The 20465-nt window shown below is 35.7% G+C and overlaps 1 protein-coding gene across 2 annotated transcripts in view; it reads left to right on the forward strand.

Moving 5' to 3' along the window:
* TRRAP (transformation/transcription domain associated protein) overlaps positions 1–20465 on the forward strand; it is a 101388-nt gene that overhangs the window by 36566 nt on the left and 44357 nt on the right. For both annotated transcript variants that reach the window (XM_067306664.1, XM_067306665.1), the window contains exons 32-51: positions 1004–1123; positions 1457–1576; positions 1955–2119; positions 2532–2713; positions 2995–3193; positions 3613–3741; positions 4359–4625; positions 5192–5398; positions 6986–7144; positions 7228–7362; positions 7565–7675; positions 8961–9107; positions 11760–11973; positions 12695–12820; positions 14703–14849; positions 15946–16148; positions 16894–17015; positions 17882–18095; positions 19081–19260; positions 19657–19803. In XM_067306664.1, the coding sequence (XP_067162765.1) occupies positions 1004–1123; positions 1457–1576; positions 1955–2119; positions 2532–2713; positions 2995–3193; positions 3613–3741; positions 4359–4625; positions 5192–5398; positions 6986–7144; positions 7228–7362; positions 7565–7675; positions 8961–9107; positions 11760–11973; positions 12695–12820; positions 14703–14849; positions 15946–16148; positions 16894–17015; positions 17882–18095; positions 19081–19260; positions 19657–19803 (3294 nt within the window). The remainder of the gene's footprint in view (positions 1–1003; positions 1124–1456; positions 1577–1954; positions 2120–2531; positions 2714–2994; positions 3194–3612; positions 3742–4358; positions 4626–5191; positions 5399–6985; positions 7145–7227; positions 7363–7564; positions 7676–8960; positions 9108–11759; positions 11974–12694; positions 12821–14702; positions 14850–15945; positions 16149–16893; positions 17016–17881; positions 18096–19080; positions 19261–19656; positions 19804–20465) is intronic.

Below are 20465 nucleotides of genomic sequence, written 5' to 3' on the forward strand. Positions count from 1 at the left end.
TTTTTTACTGTGACTTGTTAGTTTTATTGTTGTGTTTTGGGCAGAGTGCATTGTGCCTTTGAGTGCAGTGCTGTGCGTTGTCCCATGTTTGTCTGTGGCACAGGTGTTTTGATAACGTTGCTGTTGAGGATGTTAAGCATGTTTGTACTAGGAAGAGCAGGAATTTTTTTTCTTTTTTTTCTTTTTTTTTTTTTTTTGAAAGCACTTATGTCTTGATGGATTTTGTGTGTGTTGTTCTCAGTCCTGCACTTCAATTGGACAGAGTAGTCCTTGGGGTCTCTCTAGGCAGATCACATTAAAAGAGTGGGGCTTAATAATTATTGTCTAAATTCAGCTGAGGAAGGACAATCCATTTGAAAATATTCCATTGTATCCTGTGTATTAGAAATGAGGTTTTAGAAGGATGTTGAGGGTGTTGTGGGTTGGTTTGTTTTCTTCTGTCTTTCTACTAAAAAAACCCCACAGTCTGGTTAACTGAAGTATAGTTCACGTTTAAAATTACACAATAAAAGAAAAAAAAATGTTTGAAAGAATTTAATATCTGGGGGGAGAACTTTCTTTAAAGTAGCCAGCTGTTTGCAAGGTCTCTAGAGCAGTGCTGGGAGAGCGCTGTGTGCCCGGTGCTTCGCCACCAGCCGGTGGTCACGGGCTGTTTGCAGGAGATGACTTCGAAAGGGAGCTCCGGCCCGTCGATGCGGCAGGGAGCACCCCGTGACTCCCCTCGGCACCCTTGCCAGGGTGCAGAGCCCACCTCTACCCGTAGAATACCACTATCCTGACACAGTAAATAAAATAAAAGCATGGCATTACAAGCGGGGGAAGGAGAGACAAATTCCACAAGACAAATTTACTCCGTGCATCATGGTAAGTAGATGTTAACCCCTTGCTCTTGGTTGCCGGCTATGCCAATATAGAGAGGAAAAGAAAATGGTAGGAGAGGGGATACTATGTTCATATATTTTGCTGGCAATATTAAATTGCTCATGTTTCTTTTTACCTGTAGGAAATGAAGATTTGTTCAGCAATCATAAATTTATTTCATCTGATCCCAGCCGCCCCGCAGACTTTGGTTAAACCTCTGCTGGAAGTTGTGATGAAAACAGAACGAGCAATGTTGATCGAGGTAAAAGTGGAAATTAACATTGATAATTTTTTTGCTTTCTAATATTTTTAAGTATATTTTGAATTTTTGACATGCTGGTACAGGAATGTTTGATATAAAAGTTGGTTTTAAAAAACAATCCTCTCCAAACCTCTTAGGCAGAATTAACGCTTTATCAGGCTTCTAAAAGCAATTGTTAAAATTGTCAATAAATTCTCAGCATGGAAGTTCTAAACATTTAGTATCTGCGTAAATGCCAAATTAAGTACTTTTCTGAGTGCTAGTAAATTAATAGACAAATAAAAAAACACTCAACACTGTGCATTTTTCATTTAAGCATTTTGAATCTTTCAGGCTGGCAGTCCGTTCAGGGAACCACTGATAAAATTTCTGACACGTCATCCATCCCAGACTGTTGAACTGTTCATGATGGAAGCCACTTTAAATGATCCACAGTGGAGCAGAATGTTTATGGTAAGCTGTGTGGGAAAGGGAAGAAGTAAAAACCTAAATCTTCACAAATCTGATGAATCAGAAGTTTTTGATTTACTTTTTTTCTATCTTTGTTTGTTTGTTTTTCCTCCCATACGACCTTACAGTCCTTAATCATAGCCTTATTCTGACTGCAGGGTGCCTGTTCCATGTTTTGTATTTGTTTTTCCTGAACAGATTTCATGCCTTTCCAGATTATGTAGGATTATCACTGAAGTTGTATAGGCTACTTTTATATATAAATAAATAACATATAACCTATACAGCTACGGTGATGAATATAAAAACTACAGGATGAAACAGCCTTATATGATTTGCTTTTAAAAGTTATTATTAAAATTATTTCTTCCCCTTCTTCAGAGTTTCTTAAAACATAAAGATGCCAAACCTCTGCGAGATGTACTGGCAGCTAATCCAAACCGATTTATTACTCTACTGTTACCTGTTGGTACCCAAGCAGCCGTTAGACCTGGTTCTCCAAGCACTACTACAATGCGTCTTGATCTTCAGTTTCAGGCTATCAAGGTATTCAATTTTTCTTTTTTGTCTTTGCATGGATAGTTAAAATTTCTTTAGAATTGGTTGGGTGTATGTGCTTTCAGGTGTGTATGTATTTTTTTGCATTATAGCTCATAGAAAAATACTTGTAGAATATAGTATGTATGTAGTCAGTGTTTTATGCTAGGAAAGAAAAAGAGAATCCAATGAACTGTACTTTTTTTAAAATCGACTAAGGTTCAAGAAGTAAACTGATAGCAAGGGAAGCTTTCTTTTAAAAGCTCCTTTTAAAATCATTCTAAACTAGTTTTTGTTTGACTTTTCTTTGGATGATTTTAGAACCTGAAATCGACTTGAAACAGATGCTTTTTTATCATTGTTGCTACTGACAGATCTGTTGCATGTTGACAGTGCATTTGTCTTGTTTTGCTTTTGACAGATCATAAGTATTATTGTTAAGAATGATGAATGTTGGTTAGCAAATCAGCATTCCTTGGTGAATCAGTTGAAACGTGTATGGGTGAGCGAAGCTTTTCAGGAGAGACATCGTAAGGAGAATATGGCTGCAACAAATTGGAAAGAGCCTAAGCTATTGGCATATTGCTTATTGAATTACTGCAAGTATGTAGAACCATTTATTTTCTATAGCTCATGTACTTTTTAAAGTTATTTTGAAAGTATTATTAAGATATAAAGATGTACTAAAAAGGGACTGCAGTTATTGAAGATAAGGTTTAATCTAAGGTATTTCGTAATATTGCCATTAGCTCTAAAACCGTACCTTTTGCACTGCCTCCTGTTGACTGTCTGCTTGTTAAGCCAATATTAGTTTCTTTATCAAATTACAAGTGTAGTAGTTCGATAGATGGTTTTTCACAGAAGGTTTTTGTGTGTTTTTACAGAAGGAATTATGGCGATATAGAGTTGCTCTTCCAGTTGCTTCGGGCTTTTACGGGTCGTTTTCTCTGCAATATGACTTTCTTGAAGGAATACATGGAAGAAGAGATCCCCAAAAACTACAGTATATCCCAAAAACGGGCTTTGTTCTTCCGGTTTGTAGACTTCAATGACCCAAACTTTGGAGATGAGCTCAAAGCCAAGGTAACTAAAGTGATTAAATCAAAGTAGTCTGGTATTTAAGTTTAATTTTCTTCTTGGGAACTAGGGCAGCAAAACTCACTTACCTGAATGTCAATGAGTTTGATAATTGGCAGAGCCATTTAAGTGAAAATATCATACCTGAGGAAGAGCAATAATAAACAGAGACAGCAATTCATCTTGCTTTCAACACTGGCTCTTTTAGTTTACTCTTTCTAAGAATCTTTGCCCTTGGAAGGGGGAAAGAGGGGTGGGGGGAAAATCTGTGTATATCTGTTTCTTAAGGTTTTACCTGTAGCTTCTTTTTGGAACCGAATGAACGTGTCTAACATGCAGGTTTGCATGCAAAATAAGTTGAATGGTGACTGTCATTTAGAGAATGCAGTAGTCTAGTATAACTGTCTTGTGTTTCTGTTCTGTAGGTGTTGCAGCATATCCTGAATCCTGCTTTCTTGCACAGTTTTGAAAAGGGAGAAGGCGAACAGCTTTTGGGACCCCCAAACCCAGAAGGAGATAATCCAGAAAGCATCACTAGTGTTTTTATAACAAAGGTAACAATACTTGTTTATGTTAAAGCATTTGAAAATTAAGGTGAAATTGAAAATTGTTCCTCTCATTTGGCTTTTGAATCCTGATTTGAGTTACTTTTGCAATTTCAATGTATTATGATCAGTACTATGAAATCATATCATAAAACTTCAAACTGTTGTGAGATCCATCAATCATCAGTAGGATTAGACTACAACACTCAATTTACTTGTGATATTCCTGGGATTTGAATTTCTTTCTTTAGAATTGGAGCCTATATGGTTGTAATCCCAGCCTTTCAATAAGCAAAGTTTTCTATGATTGAACATGATTATCTTTGTAGCTTATTTGGATTTCCTTGAACCAGTCAGCAATTATAAAATGGATGTTGTTGCAGATGAGGTTTTTTTTAGGTTGGCTCTTTGGAAGTTCCTAGATGTGTTGGTTATTAAAATGTTCTCACCTCAGGAGGTGGTTTTATGGATCTTGACCTGAACTGAAAAAGTGGTTTTAAGTATTAGTCTTAAAACAAAAAAACAAAAAACCCCCCAAAATTAAAAAATAAAAAACCCCTGACTGTTCTTATGGATGATAATTTTTTTTTCCTCCTATTTTCCCCTTTCGTCATCCCTGGGACTAGGTACTTGATCCAGAAAAACAGGCAGACATGCTGGATTCTCTGAGGATATATCTCTTGCAGTTTGCCACGCTTCTGGTTGAGCACGCGCCACATCACATTCATGACAATAACAAAAACCGCAACAGCAAACTCCGACGCCTGATGACTTTTGCTTGGCCATGCCTCCTGTCGAAGGCATGTGTGGACCCAGCATGCAAATACAGTGGCCATTTGCTTTTAGCACACATCATTGCAAAATTTGCCATACATAAGAAGATCGTGCTGCAGGTATTGACAGTTTGCTTGTATTCATACACCTAAGGAATGCTGATAAGTTTTGTAGTTTCTTTTATTTTATAATGCAGAGTAGGGGGTGTAGAGTATTTTTGGATACTTGGTATATAAGGAATAAGTAAACTTGTACTCAACAAGCAAGTGCAGAAGCAACAAGTTTAAAATTAATATGGATTTCTTTGGGGGTAGGAGAATATAGAAAGAAGTTTGAAGCCAGGTGAATAAAGAGAGAGGAAGGGGACAATAAAAAGTAGTCTTTTGTTGAATTAACGGATTTGGCAATGTTTCTTCATTTAAGAGAGACAGATATTTCACCTGAGATAGGGAGTGGGGACCAAAGGAAAACTTCAATTTGGTCAGTGGAGAAGAACAAAGAAAAAGGGAGGTAAAGGAGATGGAAGCATATGTTCAACAAAATATCATTGTACATATACCAAACTGTGAGTCTTTAGAAAAAAATTATGTTGTTTAGAAGAAGACATATGGTGTAGTTTCTTCTTTTTATAAATGCTTTATTTTTGTAAATATATGTAAGGTTGATCAGAAACATTTCCTCTTAGGTTTTTCACAGTCTTCTAAAAGCTCATGCCATGGAGGCTCGAGCTATCGTCAGGCAAGCAATGGCTATTCTGACTCCAGCTGTGCCTGCTCGCATGGAGGATGGACATCAGATGCTGACTCACTGGACACGAAAAATCATTGTAGAAGAGGGTCATACAGTTCCACAATTAGTGCACATTTTGCACTTGATAGTACAACATTTCAAGGTACTTGTACCATTTATTCTGGTAGTCACTGTATCATAAGTATTAAGGAGGTAAAGTGCAGTGTAATTAAAAAATAATATAATCCTGATTATATGGCTTAGTTTCAAAAGGCATCAGCTGTCTGCAAATGCATTTGATTAAAACTGAAAATGCCTATTACGAACAATGTTATATGACAAATTCTGAAGTATTCTTTTTTTTCTCAGTTTTGATTACGTTGTTTGTCAGTCCCCTTTTTGTTCAAATGTCTTTTGTATCACTTTGGTATTTGTACAAGCTGTCTTGGTATGGCTTTGTAAGCTGCCAAACAAGCTCCCCAAAGAGCACGTTTTTGAAATGTCAATTCAATTTAAGTGAAAGATCAGCCTGGCCTTACCCCAAATAAGCCTAAAAATGAGCTTGCATGTGGAACACAACTGTGTAATTGGTAGCTGCTTGGGTACTAGTGGAGCAGTGTGAAGTTAAGGACTGAAGCTGGGGGTGGCTCGTTGCAATACAGAAGAGTTGATAGGTATGTTTCTTCAGACTGGCTTTGGGTCAAGCAAGTAATATATACATTGTTTTTTGAAAATTGGAATGCTTAATTTAGTTTAGAAAGATCTTATTTAACTTGTTTAAACTTAGACACAAGACTTTTCCTTAAGTAGTGGAAGAATGAGCTTTATTGTTATTTTGATTGCTAAAAGTCTCGAGTAGAATACTGTCTTGCTGCAGTATAGCTTCCCTAAGCGCACGCTGTTTGTTTTTCCCCTTGTCACAGTTGTGACTTTGAGTTTGCCATTCCATTGCATTTCTGCTTGTTTAGTTTTATAGCGACCGAACTTGGAACTTGAGAGGTCAGATGAAACTCTGCAAGACTAATTCAGTGCATGCTCGTTAACAGTGCTCATTAACAGAGTTGTGAAGGTTCTTTAAGTTATTTTTTAAAAAAACTCTCTTCGTCCTCAGCCTCCAATAACATCTTCCAGTAGTTCTTGAGTTGTTTGTTCGACTTTGTGCATTCTGTGGGGTTAACTATGGAATTTTTTATCTCCAGCTGATGTATGTTGGGAAACATTAAACAGATTGGGGAATACTGAAAAATTTCAAAATAGGAACATTTTTGAAAATACAAAATAAAATCATTAGCAAAATATGCCCCAAAGTTCTAGGTAGCTTTCTTTCATATGAATTTTATTTTCTTCTTGACTTTAAAGTATGTTAAGATTTTTATTTAAAAAAAAGTCACCTTTTAGGAAGAAAATATAGAAAAAAATATCTGAGTATTTTCAAATGTGAATTGTAGTATTCTAAAAGCATTACCAAAAAATGGGAATGACTGGTCCTTGAAAAAAATCATATATCTGCAAAAAAATCTTCATTTGGGCACATGAAACCAGTAGTTACTACTGAAAATTGTAGCCAAAATTTTATTTTCAAAGTACCAACTATTTTTCCTAATTGCAAAACAGTGAACATGGTACAGATTTAGCACACTTTAGGATTAAAGACTATTTACTACTTTGCTTTAACTTTATTTCAATAATGTATTTTTTTTATAGAGTGTTATTGGCTTTGGCTAACACAGTTGTGAAACCATCTTTTCAGGTTTATTATCCAGTGAGACATCACTTGGTTCAGCATATGGTTAGTGCCATGCAGAGACTGGGCTTCACTCCCAGTGTTACGATTGAGCAAAGAAAATTAGCTGTGGATCTTGCTGAAGTAGTTATTAAATGGGAATTGCAAAGAATTAAAGACCAGCAGGTAGGAAGTCTAAATAAACTGGTAAAGAATGAACTGTTATACTGTTAAATGCTTTTTTAACATGCACATTGCTGATATTTCAGCCAGATTCAGATATGGATCCAAGTGCAAGTGGAGAAGGAGCAAGTTCTACCTCATCGGCTGTTAAAAGAGGATTGTCCGTTGATTCTGGCCAAGAAGTGAAACGATTCAGGACAGCTACTGGAGCAATAAGTGCTGTAAGAAAAGTTCAGGTTTTGTTCAGAGACTCTGAAGTTATAACCTGCATTGACTAAGCAATTTAGTTTACTTGTTTTTCCACACAGCTTGTAACTCCTTGAATTCAAATTTGCACTCTTAGAAAATATTTTAACTGTTTTCTGCTTGTTGTTGCCCTTCTCACAACATTGGTTATGGGTTTTGTGTTTTGTATACATGCAGGTATTTGGACGTAGCCAGTCATTGCCAGGAGCTGATGCCCTTCTTTCCAAGCCAATTGACAAGCAGCATACGGATACAGTGGTCAACTTCCTGATTAGGATTGCTTGCCAGGTGGTATACTTATTCTGATATGCAAATACTGGTATAGCATTAGTAGCCAAAACTACAAAAGCCTCTCTTCATAAGAGTGCTTTCATGCTGGAATTACTCTACTGTTTATATATTTGCTTTCTTCTGCTGGAAGGCTAGAAAATTTAATATGAAATTGCACAAAAAGTAAAATATTTTTATTTTAATCAAGGAAAATTTTGAATTTTGTAACCATTTTCTGCAAATTTTTCATTTCACAAATGATGGATATTCATGTGAGAAGCATGCTTTAGTCGCCTACATGGCATTGTATGTTTGTGGCTTGATGCAAGGAGCATGAGCTTTGAAAATCAACCATAAATGCAAATGATTGTAATACAGATTTTGAAATTGAAGTAGTCTATATTTTACTGTGCTGTTGATCACTCACCTAGCATTTTGTTCATTCTTTGCTTTTGGGGTGGTGGTGGGGGAGGTACTATGTACTATGAAGTACTACAAAGTGGTATGTGAGGAGTGACATGATTGAAATAAACTTGACTAGTAGAATTTGGCTGGAACCAGGCAGACTTCAAGACGTTTCCATAAATATTCTTTTTAATTCATAGATGTATTTGCTTGATGCTACAATATAGGTTTGTTCTATTGTACCCAAGAACTGAAGAACATTTAGTGATAATAATAGAAAAATACTATATCAAAATATATCTAAGGATAATCTTTGTAACTGTAGTTTCAACATCAAATACATGGAATTCCTTCCTTTCATGTAATCTGTAAATCTAAAGCTTTTTGCCAATATTTTAAGAATTAACTTTTCCAAAGTGGAGAAAATTAGCAGGGTATAGCTCAAAGTTACAAATTCTGTGGCTTATGTTTTTCCAGCAGGCTTTGTTGGCAAGTAACATGGGGTTTCACACACCACAGTCCCTTGCACAGAATAGACATGTCCTCGAAGAATAAATATGGATTGAGTAAAGAACTACGTATGTTTATGGATACTTTGCAAACAGAAAAGATTAATCAGACTTGAGTATGTCCAGAGTTGTAACGATGCATCAGATTAAACTTTTTTATATATCTCTGGGTGATTTCAAATATTTAACTAACAGTTTAGACACAAGTTTTGAAGTTTACTATTAGTTGTCACCTTTTTATGCAGTAAAATACTGTGTGACTATACTGATATAATTATTTAAGCTCATCCATTTCAGAAATGAGAAATTAGACGCTTGCTTGGAATGCATAAAAAATTAATGAGTTGATTACAAAAAGATGTCATTTTGTTACTCTGATTAATTGCTAGGTAAATGACAACTCAAACACGGCTGGATCTCCTGGGGAGTTGTTGTCTCGCCGCTGTGTCAACCTCCTGAAAACAGCTTTACGACCAGACATGTGGCCAAAATCAGAACTCAAACTGCAGTGGTTTGATAAGCTACTAATGACTGTGGTAGGTAACTTTCTAGTCTTGTAGGGCTTCAGGATTCTTTAGCACAAATGTTGGTTTGAATACTTGTGAAGTAAAGTGTTTAAGGTGTTTTTCACAATTAAATATTTCTTGACTAGTGTGTGTAGTAAACATTCATTTTTGTTTCTACTGTGTGGATTTCAACTTTAGTTTTTAGATTGAATTTATAACATAGCTTAGTTTTGAAATTGAAATAAAATGTCAAGCCATTTAATTACTAATTTCATTCACTGCCATTTCTTGGAAAATCTGGAACTAGATTGATGGAATGTGTTTTACTAATCATTTGTGGCTTTGTACTCCCAAGAGGAGTAGGGGAAAGCCGGTGACCGAGAATAGACACTTGGCCATGAATGTTAAGAGTTTTCAAATTGAATGTCTGTAATCATTCTATTATCTGGTATCTTTAAAGTAAATTTTAATTTCTTAGGCTGCACTTGATAGATGCAAATAAAAAAGCAGGTTCTGAAAATCTGATGTGTTTGCTGAGCGAGGACATTAGTTTGACAGCTGATTTCTCTGAAGATGCCATTTGTCCTGTCTGTGGCTGTGTGGCTAGAGCAATCATTTCTTGTGACATCTGGAGCTTCAGCAGGTTGAATTCAGAGGCCAGAGGCTGTAGCTCTTTGCTCTTACGCTGCCTTTGCTGAAGCCCGGGCGGCACAGCAGAAGAGCAGCAGGCTGCTTCTCTGCCAAGGAGAGAAATGAGGAGGCAGGACTAGAGCTTGGAGCGTAGTAATTATGGATCTGTGGTCACAGGGCTGGGCCCGGGGAGGAGGCAAGGCTAGAGGGTGCAGAAGGCAAAAGAGGTCATGAGGAAGGATCAGAGAGGTGGGATTTGGAAACTTTGTGTTTACTACCATTAAAATATGTTTAGCTTATATTTTCAGTTAAAATCCAGGATTTCTTAGTCTCTACATTTCTGCGGGTTTCATAAAAATTGCCATTAGAACTGTGGGGGAATTAATTGTTTTCTTGTGGAAAAGCTGCCTCCTTTTGCAGAATTTGGAGCAAAAGGTTATTACAATACTGTCCCTACCTCTTTCTCTCCCTGCCTTCCCCAGGAGAGAACTTGCATGAAAAACCAAAGGCCAGCTTCAGCGGGAGGGTGCCAGCCAGGGACACGGGCTAGGAGGCTCCAGGCCTCCTGCTGGTGCCGTAACCTGGGTTGGGTGTCCCGGGGACGAAACCAGTTGGACAAAATTTTAATCTAGATATTAATTTTTACAGTCTTAATCTTTTCTGCTATGTAGTGAAATACATAGACTATGTGAAGTGTGTGAATTGAATCAGTTCTGTAATTTGTATCGCTGCAGTACCTGCGGATATTAAAGTGGGGTTAGGAGCAGGTGGATTAACTTCCAGTATTACTTTGATTTTTGAAATAAGTTGTAGTTTGCTTGTTTGGATGGCCTACTGTTTTTTTGAAGGTGTTATAAAACTTCCTGCAAACATAAGTAGATTATTTTACTGGTTGCTAGTTTTGTGATTACATTATGGTAATTCTGAAGATCACTCAAAGGCTAGCTTCCGGCATTTGATGATACAACCTATTTTGTTTTAGCTGTATAGCACCTGTGTGCTATCTGTATGCTTTTTGCTGTATAATATGATGTTTTTTCTACACCTGTTTTATTTGCATCGTGCTATTTAGTAGACTAGTAATTCTTATTGTGTTAAATTTTTAGGAGCACTCTTAATGTCACTTTTTTTTTTTTTTTTTTTTTTTTTTTTTGCTCCTCTTTGAATAAAGCAGTAATATATCTTACTTCTGGGAGCTTTAAAATATGTCCAAGATTACAAGAAAATTCACTTTTTCAAATTTTGATGAATTTTCTCCTTGCTCAGTTTTGTTTTGTAAATAAAGGGTTTGGGTAAGGTGATCAAAGTGAACTGCATCTAAGGAAGATCCAAAATCTAAACCTAACACACTCCACTCTTCCTTCCTCCACCCCAAAACAGCCATTACGCTACCCCTCAACCCTGAGGAAGGCGATGTGCTTGATGTTTACACACCACAAGGACATAAACTCTTTGAAATAGGAATTTTGTATCTTAAGTTTATGCTATGTAGCATGAATTATAAAAGAGGTTCAGAAACAAGACTAAGACTTCTGCAGCAAACAGACTAATTTACTATATAAATGATCATTTTGTAGGTTTACAATGAAAGGGCTAGGAATATTTTCGTTTCTTTTTATTTTTTCCCTTTAGTTTCAATTATCCCTTTTTCTGTCCATCAAGCCCTAACTTATCTTAGACTATGTTGTCTTAGCCCTTCGCTTTATCTCTGAAAGATGTTGACAGGTAGATAAAACATAAACTTCTGTTAAAAGCATTTCTAACCAGCAAGATGTCAGGCAAGTTTCTAAACTGAGGACCACAAAAAGCATCAGAAAAAACATACTCGTAAATGCTGAAGTAAGAGTTTTGTGATTGAAGACTTTGTAGAGCCATGTATTTTACAGTTTTATATTGCATGACTTATCTAAAAAGATTGATGTAAAACATCCCTAATATAGAAACCTCAATCTTGTTACAGGTTTTCAACAGATTTGATGTGGACTTACTGAACTGTTTAATACTTGTATTTTTTCTGCCAACTCACTGCTTCATTGTATATGTTCTCTTTAGGAACAGCCCAACCAGGCCAACTTTGCCAACATTTGCACTGGCTTAGAGGTCCTGAGTTTCCTGTTAACCATACTGCAGCCCCCTGCAATCCTCAGTAGCTTCAAACCCCTGCAACGAGGCGTAGCAGCTTGCATGACTTGTGGAAACACCAAGGTTTTGAGAGCAGTCCATAGTTTGCTTTCTCGCTTGATGGGTATTTTTCCTACAGAACCAAGTATGTGATATTTCCTCCCTCCTTTTATCCTTTATTGCTGCATACCTTAAGTGATTAAGGGCAGGGTGATGAAAATTTTTGGAATGTGCTAATATTCTGTTTTATGATTTCTGCATTTAATGATCCATTTTAGCTTGCACTTTCAACCTCTGTTTAAAAAAAAGAAAAGCTGAAATGAGTAATCATTTGGAATACATCATTATCCACTGACATAAAAACTTAATAACCTGTAGCTGTCATAACTTTGGTTCAAGAAATGCATGCTATAAATTTAATGTATTTTGCAATTGTAATTTTTCTCCTTTAGAAATACAATTTCTTAGTTGTTAAGCTTTGCTGTTTTGCTAAAACAAGGAAGGGAGATTGGATGTTAAAAAAAAAAAGGACGGTAGGTAATATGGAACAACTGACAGTTATTTTCTGCCATGTTGTGATATAAACTAATTTAGATAATTATTTCCTTAGAAAAACCTCAGTGATCTAAGGATTCTTACCAAAACGAGTTATTTAGAGGTAGTGGTACTCTAATATGGAAGACGCACTGATTGTATAATAAATAGGTTTTGTAACTGAGGGATCTATCTGTGCTACCATTTTATGGTTTATTACCAAGATAAAGTTCCACTGATGGTATGGGTGACTGGATGTGCACAGTGGAATTGTTCCTTGCCTGTTCTGTGGCTAATATTACAAAAAGTAAATATAACTGTCAACTCTGCAGGTACCTCAAGTGTAGCTTCGAAGTATGAAGAGCTGGAGTGCCTTTATGCTGCAGTTGGAAAGGTTATTTATGAAGGACTTACTAATTATGAAAAAGCCACTAACGCAAACCCTTCCCAGCTCTTTGGTAAGTTTCCCACATCTCTGGTAGTTAATTAGTATGATCGTGGCCGTTAGCTTTATTTTCCATAAGGAAGTGGAGATCTGATAATCGTGCAGAAGAAGCTGTGGGAAGTGTTTGGAGTCCAGCTCAAGATGTGAACTTGGGCATCTGTTTGCTGGGAAGAACAGGACGGTGGTTCATTGTGTTCTGTCCTCTCCTGGCAGCTGCCATGGAAGCGCTTCTTGGAAGTGGAGACCTGCTGCTTTGCTAGATAGAAGCCTTCTGTATTCAGAGTGCATAGGAAAAAGATGCAGCATTCAGATAAACCAAAATATAAAGTAAAAATTGCTGGAACCTTGTTGATTGAACAGCCAAAATCCTGTGGTTACTATTCCGAGATATGATAGAATATTTCAAGGAATCTCTGTAAAGATTCTTACTTGCCATTGCCTCATACTTTTGTTTTCAGTTGCTTTTAAAGCCTCATTTATCAGCGGATTTAAATTATGTTGGATGATTTATTTATTCATTTATAGATTTTGAATTCTCACTAAATGAGGAATCACAAGAATACTAGGTTTTTCTGTTGAATGAGCAAATCTGAATTTTTAGTATGCACCATTCTGAAGAGCTGAAATGTTTTTCTTTTCTTATGTTATTCATAATTATTTAACTGGTAGGAAGCTCAAGCTACACATGACAATGGCAGAGATATATTGGAATAATACAAAAGTTGGCCCAGAACTGGTTGTGTTGGTAAAGCAGACCTGAAATTGTACAATTTTGGAAAGCTTGCTGATTTAAATGGCAAATGTCTCTCACTGTTCTATCTATCATATCCGTGATCTGTGTAGGTAGTTGTAATTTCACTTTGGGAATTGCCTATCTGTCAGGTGTCAGGATGTGCTGTGCAGCAAACTAGCCAGGAGCCTTTTCTCTTGCCTTTTCTCCAGAGTTCACCTGAAGGTTAGACTGTGTTGTTTCTTTTAGGTGGGGCAAATCTTATTAATTTGGTGTTTAAGAGGCTGAACTTTGTGTGCCAAGTTTCATGCGTGTCTGAACAGGGAAAGAAATCAAAACTTTCAAAGCAATCATTCAATGAGCGAAGTGTAATTCTATAAATATTTTTGTTTAATTATGAAGTTGCAGTAAAGAAAGGGATAGTTGTAGGTTTTTAGAGGGTATATTTTGACAGAATGTACTTTTAAAGAGCAAGTATTTTAAAAGGTAGGTACTGTTAAAACTGATTGGTTTGCACGAATATGAATAAGTTCATACTGGATAGGCATTGGTAACAGCTGTGTAATTTGGACTATGATCTTGTAGGCATTACACAGGCATAAGCTGGCTGTTTCAGTAGTGTTGCCATTTTCAATCTACAGTAACTGCTTTATGAATCTCTCTAGAAAGTTTCTAGATTAGAAAACCAAGATCGTGCAATGTTTTTATTTTTACATTACTAAAAGCAGGCCTATTCATGTAAAAGTTCAATTTTTACTGCTAAAATATCTATGCAAATGTAGCAGTAGTTTAATTTTGCCTGGTTAAATATATTTTTGTTCTTTTTTTAATGTCTTGGAGAAATATCTGCTCTCAGTCCATCTCTTTCTTACCTCCTTCCTCTTCAAATCATACATTTATATGCAGAATTTCCCAAAGTTTCAACTAATATATAAAGGAAAATACTACACGGTATTAGTTTTTTAGTCTTTTCTTCAAATCTATCCAGATTTCAAGTCTTTAACTTGGGTAGTCCCATGCTTCTTTCAGGGCAGGACAAAATCCTCTGTGTGGCTAGAGTAGTTTCCTGTGTTCTTTCACAGAACAAGAACATCTGCATGGAAATCCTCTCTCTTATTATGCTCAATAAAAGTTTTGCTATGTTAAGTATTGTTTCTATCTGCAGGTACTTTAATGATTCTAAAGTCTGCATGCAGTAACAACCCCAGCTACATTGACAGATTGATTTCGGTTTTTATGCGATCCCTGCAGAAGATGGTCAGGGAACACTTAAATCCCCAGGCGACAGCAGGAACGGCAGAAGCAAATACAGGTATTACATTATATAGCCTAATGATGTTAATGGTTAAAAGTCTTGTAATTGTGTATTAAACTCCCTTCAGTCCAAAGGGATTAAAATGATTTCATAGAGTTCTGTAGGCATTACTAAATATTGAAAATTAGTTCAGTATTAGTAATATTACTGAAGTATTGAAGGATAAAAATGCACTTGGAGTTCCCAATACCTGCTTAATATATGAATTTCAGTATTAACCCAAGCATTTTAGTGAATAGTTAGTGAATACTTGCTGAGCTACAGCATATATAGAAATACTGAAATCCTTCAAGAGTTTATAGTGTTGGGGGAAGGGGGTTGACTTTTTTTTTAACTTTTGTCTTTTTTACTCCTTCCTATACGATAATAGAAGAGCAACTGCTTGTGAAATTAACTTGTCGGACCTGATGCATTGGTTTTTATCTTAAAATAGCATCTTTTTCAGTCGGTAGAATTCTGTCGTCAAACGAATTAGGTCATGAGTCACTGAAAAATTCAGATATCTTCCTAGAAGAAAATTCAGTGCTGCTAAAGAGCACTGTACTTCATTAATGAATAAGCTACTGAAGAAAATATTTTGAAAGAAATGCTACTGATCTTAGATTTCCAGCCCATATTTCAATTAGGTAGATTAGAGCCTAGCAAACTTTACTAACGCTGAGAAACAATTGGAAATTATTAAACTTGACAGATAAGCAAGTCAGCAAATGAACAAAATTGAATAGTAAAATATCTGCATCATAAGATATTTCTTCTTTCATAAGTTGAGTTGCAATTTGTTAGTATTGGTGTTCTGTAATGGCCTTTTACTAAAGCTTTACTAAAAGGAAACCTCAAAGGCTTCCTTATAGGATTCTGAATGGACTTTGTTTTTTGTTTTGGGGCTTTTTTGGAAGGTCTCTGTCCCAGTTGTTTAAGATTGAAAGGCAGTAATTCTGAAAGTATTTTTTTCTATAGGGATTTTTTTTCCATGTAACATTTTTTTATTACTGCTGTTTGTAAAATTTCAGTGGTTTATCTTGAAAATTATTCCATCAGGCATTTTATAGGTGTTTATAAAGTGTGTTTTTTGTTTGTTTGTTTTTATCTGTAGCAGGTACAAGTGAACTGGTAATGCTAAGCTTGGATCTGGTGAAAACTCGCCTGGCTGTGATGAGCATGGAAATGAGGAAAAATTTTATACAAGCTATTCTAACATCTCTCATTGAAAAATCTACTGATGCCAAAATTCTTCGTGCAGTGGTAAAAATAGTGGAGGAGTGGGTGAAAAACAATTCCCCAATGGCAGCTAATCAGGTAAATTGAGAAGATAAATAAAATCATTATTGCATTCAAATACTAAATAAATACAAGCCAAGCCACTATTATAATTTGTCAGCTTTTGATAATGAGGTTTGCAAGGATGTGGTATATAAGTTTAGATGCCATTTGTAAGGTTTTGAATATTTTGCATCCCCTGTGAAAGTAACTGGAGTTGAAGATGCTTAGCAATTTGTAGGTTTATATTACTTGTTTGATCTCAAAGGCTGTTTTGCCTAGTGCTTGCTTTAAAATAAAAGTTATAAAATAAATTTCACTCTGTATATGTTAACTTGGATAGAGAGTTTCTTCAGGAGGAGAGTGACTAATGCTGGTTTAAATCATATTATTCCTGTAACATTGTGCAGCCTCCTTAATTTACAGTATTTTGTATCAGAGCTGAGTACGTGACAATCTAGTGCTATATAAAAGGACCTACTTTTTTTTTTTTTAATATATGAAGGACCTACTTTTTTTTAATATACATTAGACTTCTGCAATCATTAAGCAATTTAAATTCGTTATTAGTCATGATTTTAAATTTCTGTAGCTGTATATTAGAAGTGTAAATGCTTGAGTTATTTTTCTTCTTAAGAACTGTGACCTTCCACCAAGCTATTTTTCAATACTTCAGGAGTGAAAAAGTGGTATAGAGGATGGCTGAGACATTCTTTGAATGTACCAGTTCTCTGTGTGCTTTAAGATGAATTGACAAAATTAATCATGTCTTCTTTTAACACAGACACCTACTCTCCGAGAGAAGTCCATTTTACTAGTGAAAATGATGACTTACATTGAAAAGCGTTTTCCAGAGGACCTTGAATTAAATGCCCAGTTCTTAGACCTTGTTAACTATGTCTATAGGTAATTATAGCAATTAATCATTTATTGCAGTTTATTGGTTCATAATTTGTACTATATATGACCTTTATAACATGACATCAGTCTTTTTAGTTCTGAATTAAATATTTTTTTTCCCTCTAAAACCCAGAATCTGTTAATTTCGTTGAAACCGCAGTATATATTTACTATATCTGAAGATACAATGTGAAAATAGAAGTCCCTTTAAAAGGATTTGCTTTTTGGCTCTGCGAAAATATCCCTTCACCCTAATCTCCCACTCTCCCAAGGTACCAGGGCGTCTTAATAGTTGATCATATTTTAGATACTGTGATGGTGGCTAAAATCTCTCTCTACTTTCATCCATACGGTGTAAAGATTGCTTCTTGAAAATCGGTTGTAAAACATAATTTGAGGAGAGTTACTTTGTTAGCTCAACTGGCAGGTTTTGTAACGTGATAAAATAACTAAAATAGTTCCCTTATCAAAAATGTCAGGTGTGTTATTTTGTGCTAATGATTCATATTATTTTCAGCTACTGCTGCCGTTCTGTTTGCTGGTTAACTGGGCAAAGCCCTGGAGTGGACATAACACTCAGCAGTTTTCATCAATGAAGGTTACCGTGGCATTTCAAACAGGGATACAGTTGTGGCTGAAATTGATTTTGTTTCACAATTGGGATGAGGTTTTGTCCTAATTTAACAAATTTGTGATAGCTCTAAGGCAGTTTTCTACCAAGCAGCAATATTTTATTTGCCGTTTCTCTCAAAATGACGCACCTGGATGTACTAGAGCTCCCTCAAAATACCACCTCCCTTGATTTCAGTGTTTTGTACACAAAGACTAGATGGCTTCTAATATCTATGTCGTTATTTCTCTATTCATTTTAGGGATGAGAATCTTTCTGGTAGTGAACTCACTGCAAAACTTGAGCCTGCATTTCTGTCGGGTCTGCGTTGCGCTCAGCCACTCATACGAGCCAAATTTTTTGAGGTCTTTGACAACTCTATGAAACGTCGTGTTTATGAGCGCCTACTTTATGTGACCTGTTCTCAAAACTGGGAAGCGATGGGAAATCACTTTTGGATCAAACAGTGCATCGAGGTAGGGAAATTACTCTTATCAGAAATGCAATTATAATTCTAGAAATATGATTTATTCCCCATTCTTCTTGGCTGTGTGCAAGTGTTATGCAGTGTGTGTCTTGGCATATGTATTTTCTGTATCATAACTAAAAATATCAAGTTTGCTGCTTCAGATACTTCCCATGGCACTTCAAAATAAATACAGAGCGCTTTAAACCATGAGAAGCTGATGCTTGGAAAATAAATCTTTGTGGATTTGATATCAATCTTTACAATCTATTTCCTCCAGGAAAAGCTTAATGAATACGTTAATACATCTTAGGAAAGCCCATGTCTTATAAATGATGGTGATTAGAAAAAAAATCAAGAATTATTACAGTAAATGAATTCAGAAAACCTTTAAGAATTGTATGTCTGCACTGATGGTATGATAAGTGTTAGGTGAGATTGCGTTGAAATGAAATCTCATTTTTGGTTGGTTTATTTAAGAAAAGATAGATCTAACTTTTTCTTTTTTTAAACAATTTATGTACTTTAAATGCATGTTTTTAATAACTAGGGGGATAGCTTTGTGCTCTTGAAAGTATTGGAGCTCCTTGCAGAGAGATAAGGAAGAGCTTTAATTCTCCCTATCCTTTTTGGTAGGACTTTCATTTTAATGGTGAGATTTTGTATATTCAGCTGATTGAGGACACTAAATATATATATTAAAAAGTATGAAATACAGAGTTTAGGCATAGAAGATCCCTATTCATTGTGCATTTTCAGGAGAGACTTGAAAGACAATCTTGAAAGTATAGTTACAGACTTCAAAATGATGACAAAATGTGATCAGGTAAAGATGAAAATTTATTAACGTTTATTAAATAAAGGTGACGAATATACCTTAGCCATGTTAGTATAATTTTTTCTCCTGTTGGTAAACTTAAACTATAGGTATGTCTTTTTAGAAATACTACAGTAAAACATGTATTTAAAAACTCTTCTTGTTTTTTAATATCTAGCTCCTGTTGGCAGTGTGCGAGAGAAATACTACCATTGGGACGAGTTGTCAGGGTGCTATGCTGCCTTCTATCACTAATGTTATCAACCTTGCTGACAGTCATGATAGAGCGGCGTTTGCTATGGTAACCCATGTCAAACAGGAGCCTCGAGAAAGGGAAAACAGTGAATCCAAAGAAGAGGTAACTTTCAGAAAATACTGTAGAAAGAGAAATCTTTTAGATGAAAATGTCTTTCCTATTTTCTCATCAAATGAGTTTGGAGGCTATGCCTTGAAGATGATGTGGAGAGGTGGTTCAGCATACCTTGTGTTTGTTTATTAAAAGAGTTTGTATCACTGTTAATAACATTGCATTTTAACCATGTGTTGGATTCTCAGAACTTGCATTCATTCCCTATTTAGTCCTTTCTGTACTATAGAGCTCTAGAAGTTCCACTTCTGAACCTGAAGAACTAACAGAAAGAAATACTGAGACCCAAAATAAATTGACTTAATTTTTTTAAAATTATTTATTTGTATGCAAATAGAATAAATGTACTTAAATATCTGCGTGCTGAACTTGTTTGCTGTTGTTTAGGATGTTGAAATTGACATTGAACTGGCTCCGGGAGACCAGACGAGCACCCCGAAAACGAAGGAACTCTCCGAGAAGGACATTGGCAATCAGCTGCACATGCTCACCAACCGGCATGACAAATTTCTTGATTCTCTTCGGGAAGTGAAGGTTGGTACAGATCATTGATTTCCTGGCAATTCATTTTAATACTGAAATCTTCAAAATGACACTTTCTTTTTTCCAGTTTTTTCTTTTTCTTTTTACTGGAGCTCTCTCTTACGTTTTCATCCTCCACCTCAGTACATCCACTTCTCCATTACTTAGTGGGAAAAATATTCTCCCAAACTTTCCAAAGCGTTTGTGAACAGTGGAGCTTAAAAATTGATGAGATTGTTTTTGATGTGTTTTGCTTGGAGGACATCTTTCTTCTAATAGTAGTTGATCTTATGGCAGTCACTGCTGCTGCAGTTGCTGGCTACCTTGGCTTCTGAATAGTCTTAAATTGAAATAAGCAGTAGTTAAATTCTAAATAACAAGTTAAGCCAAATTAAGGCCAAGTGAGTACTCTTTAATTCAGTATTTAGAATGAAGGCTGTGTACGAATTGTTTTGTTATGTAGGCATTTGAAAACTACTGTGGATTTCCAAGTGCTTTTGCATGTGGAAACTTCTGTCATTCTTGCTGGCATTAATTTTTGTTTCTTGTGTGGAGCAGTATAGTTGTAATCATAACATCAATAATTTTTTAACTTAAGTTTTGACAGGTATTTTCTACTGTAAGTGCATTTTAACCTTAAAGAAACTGTTTAAGAAAATAGTGATGGCAAAGAC

The sequence above is a fragment of the Apteryx mantelli genome, chromosome 16, assembly GCF_036417845.1.
Source record: "Apteryx mantelli isolate bAptMan1 chromosome 16, bAptMan1.hap1, whole genome shotgun sequence".
Taxonomy (NCBI): Eukaryota; Metazoa; Chordata; class Aves; order Apterygiformes; family Apterygidae; genus Apteryx; species Apteryx mantelli.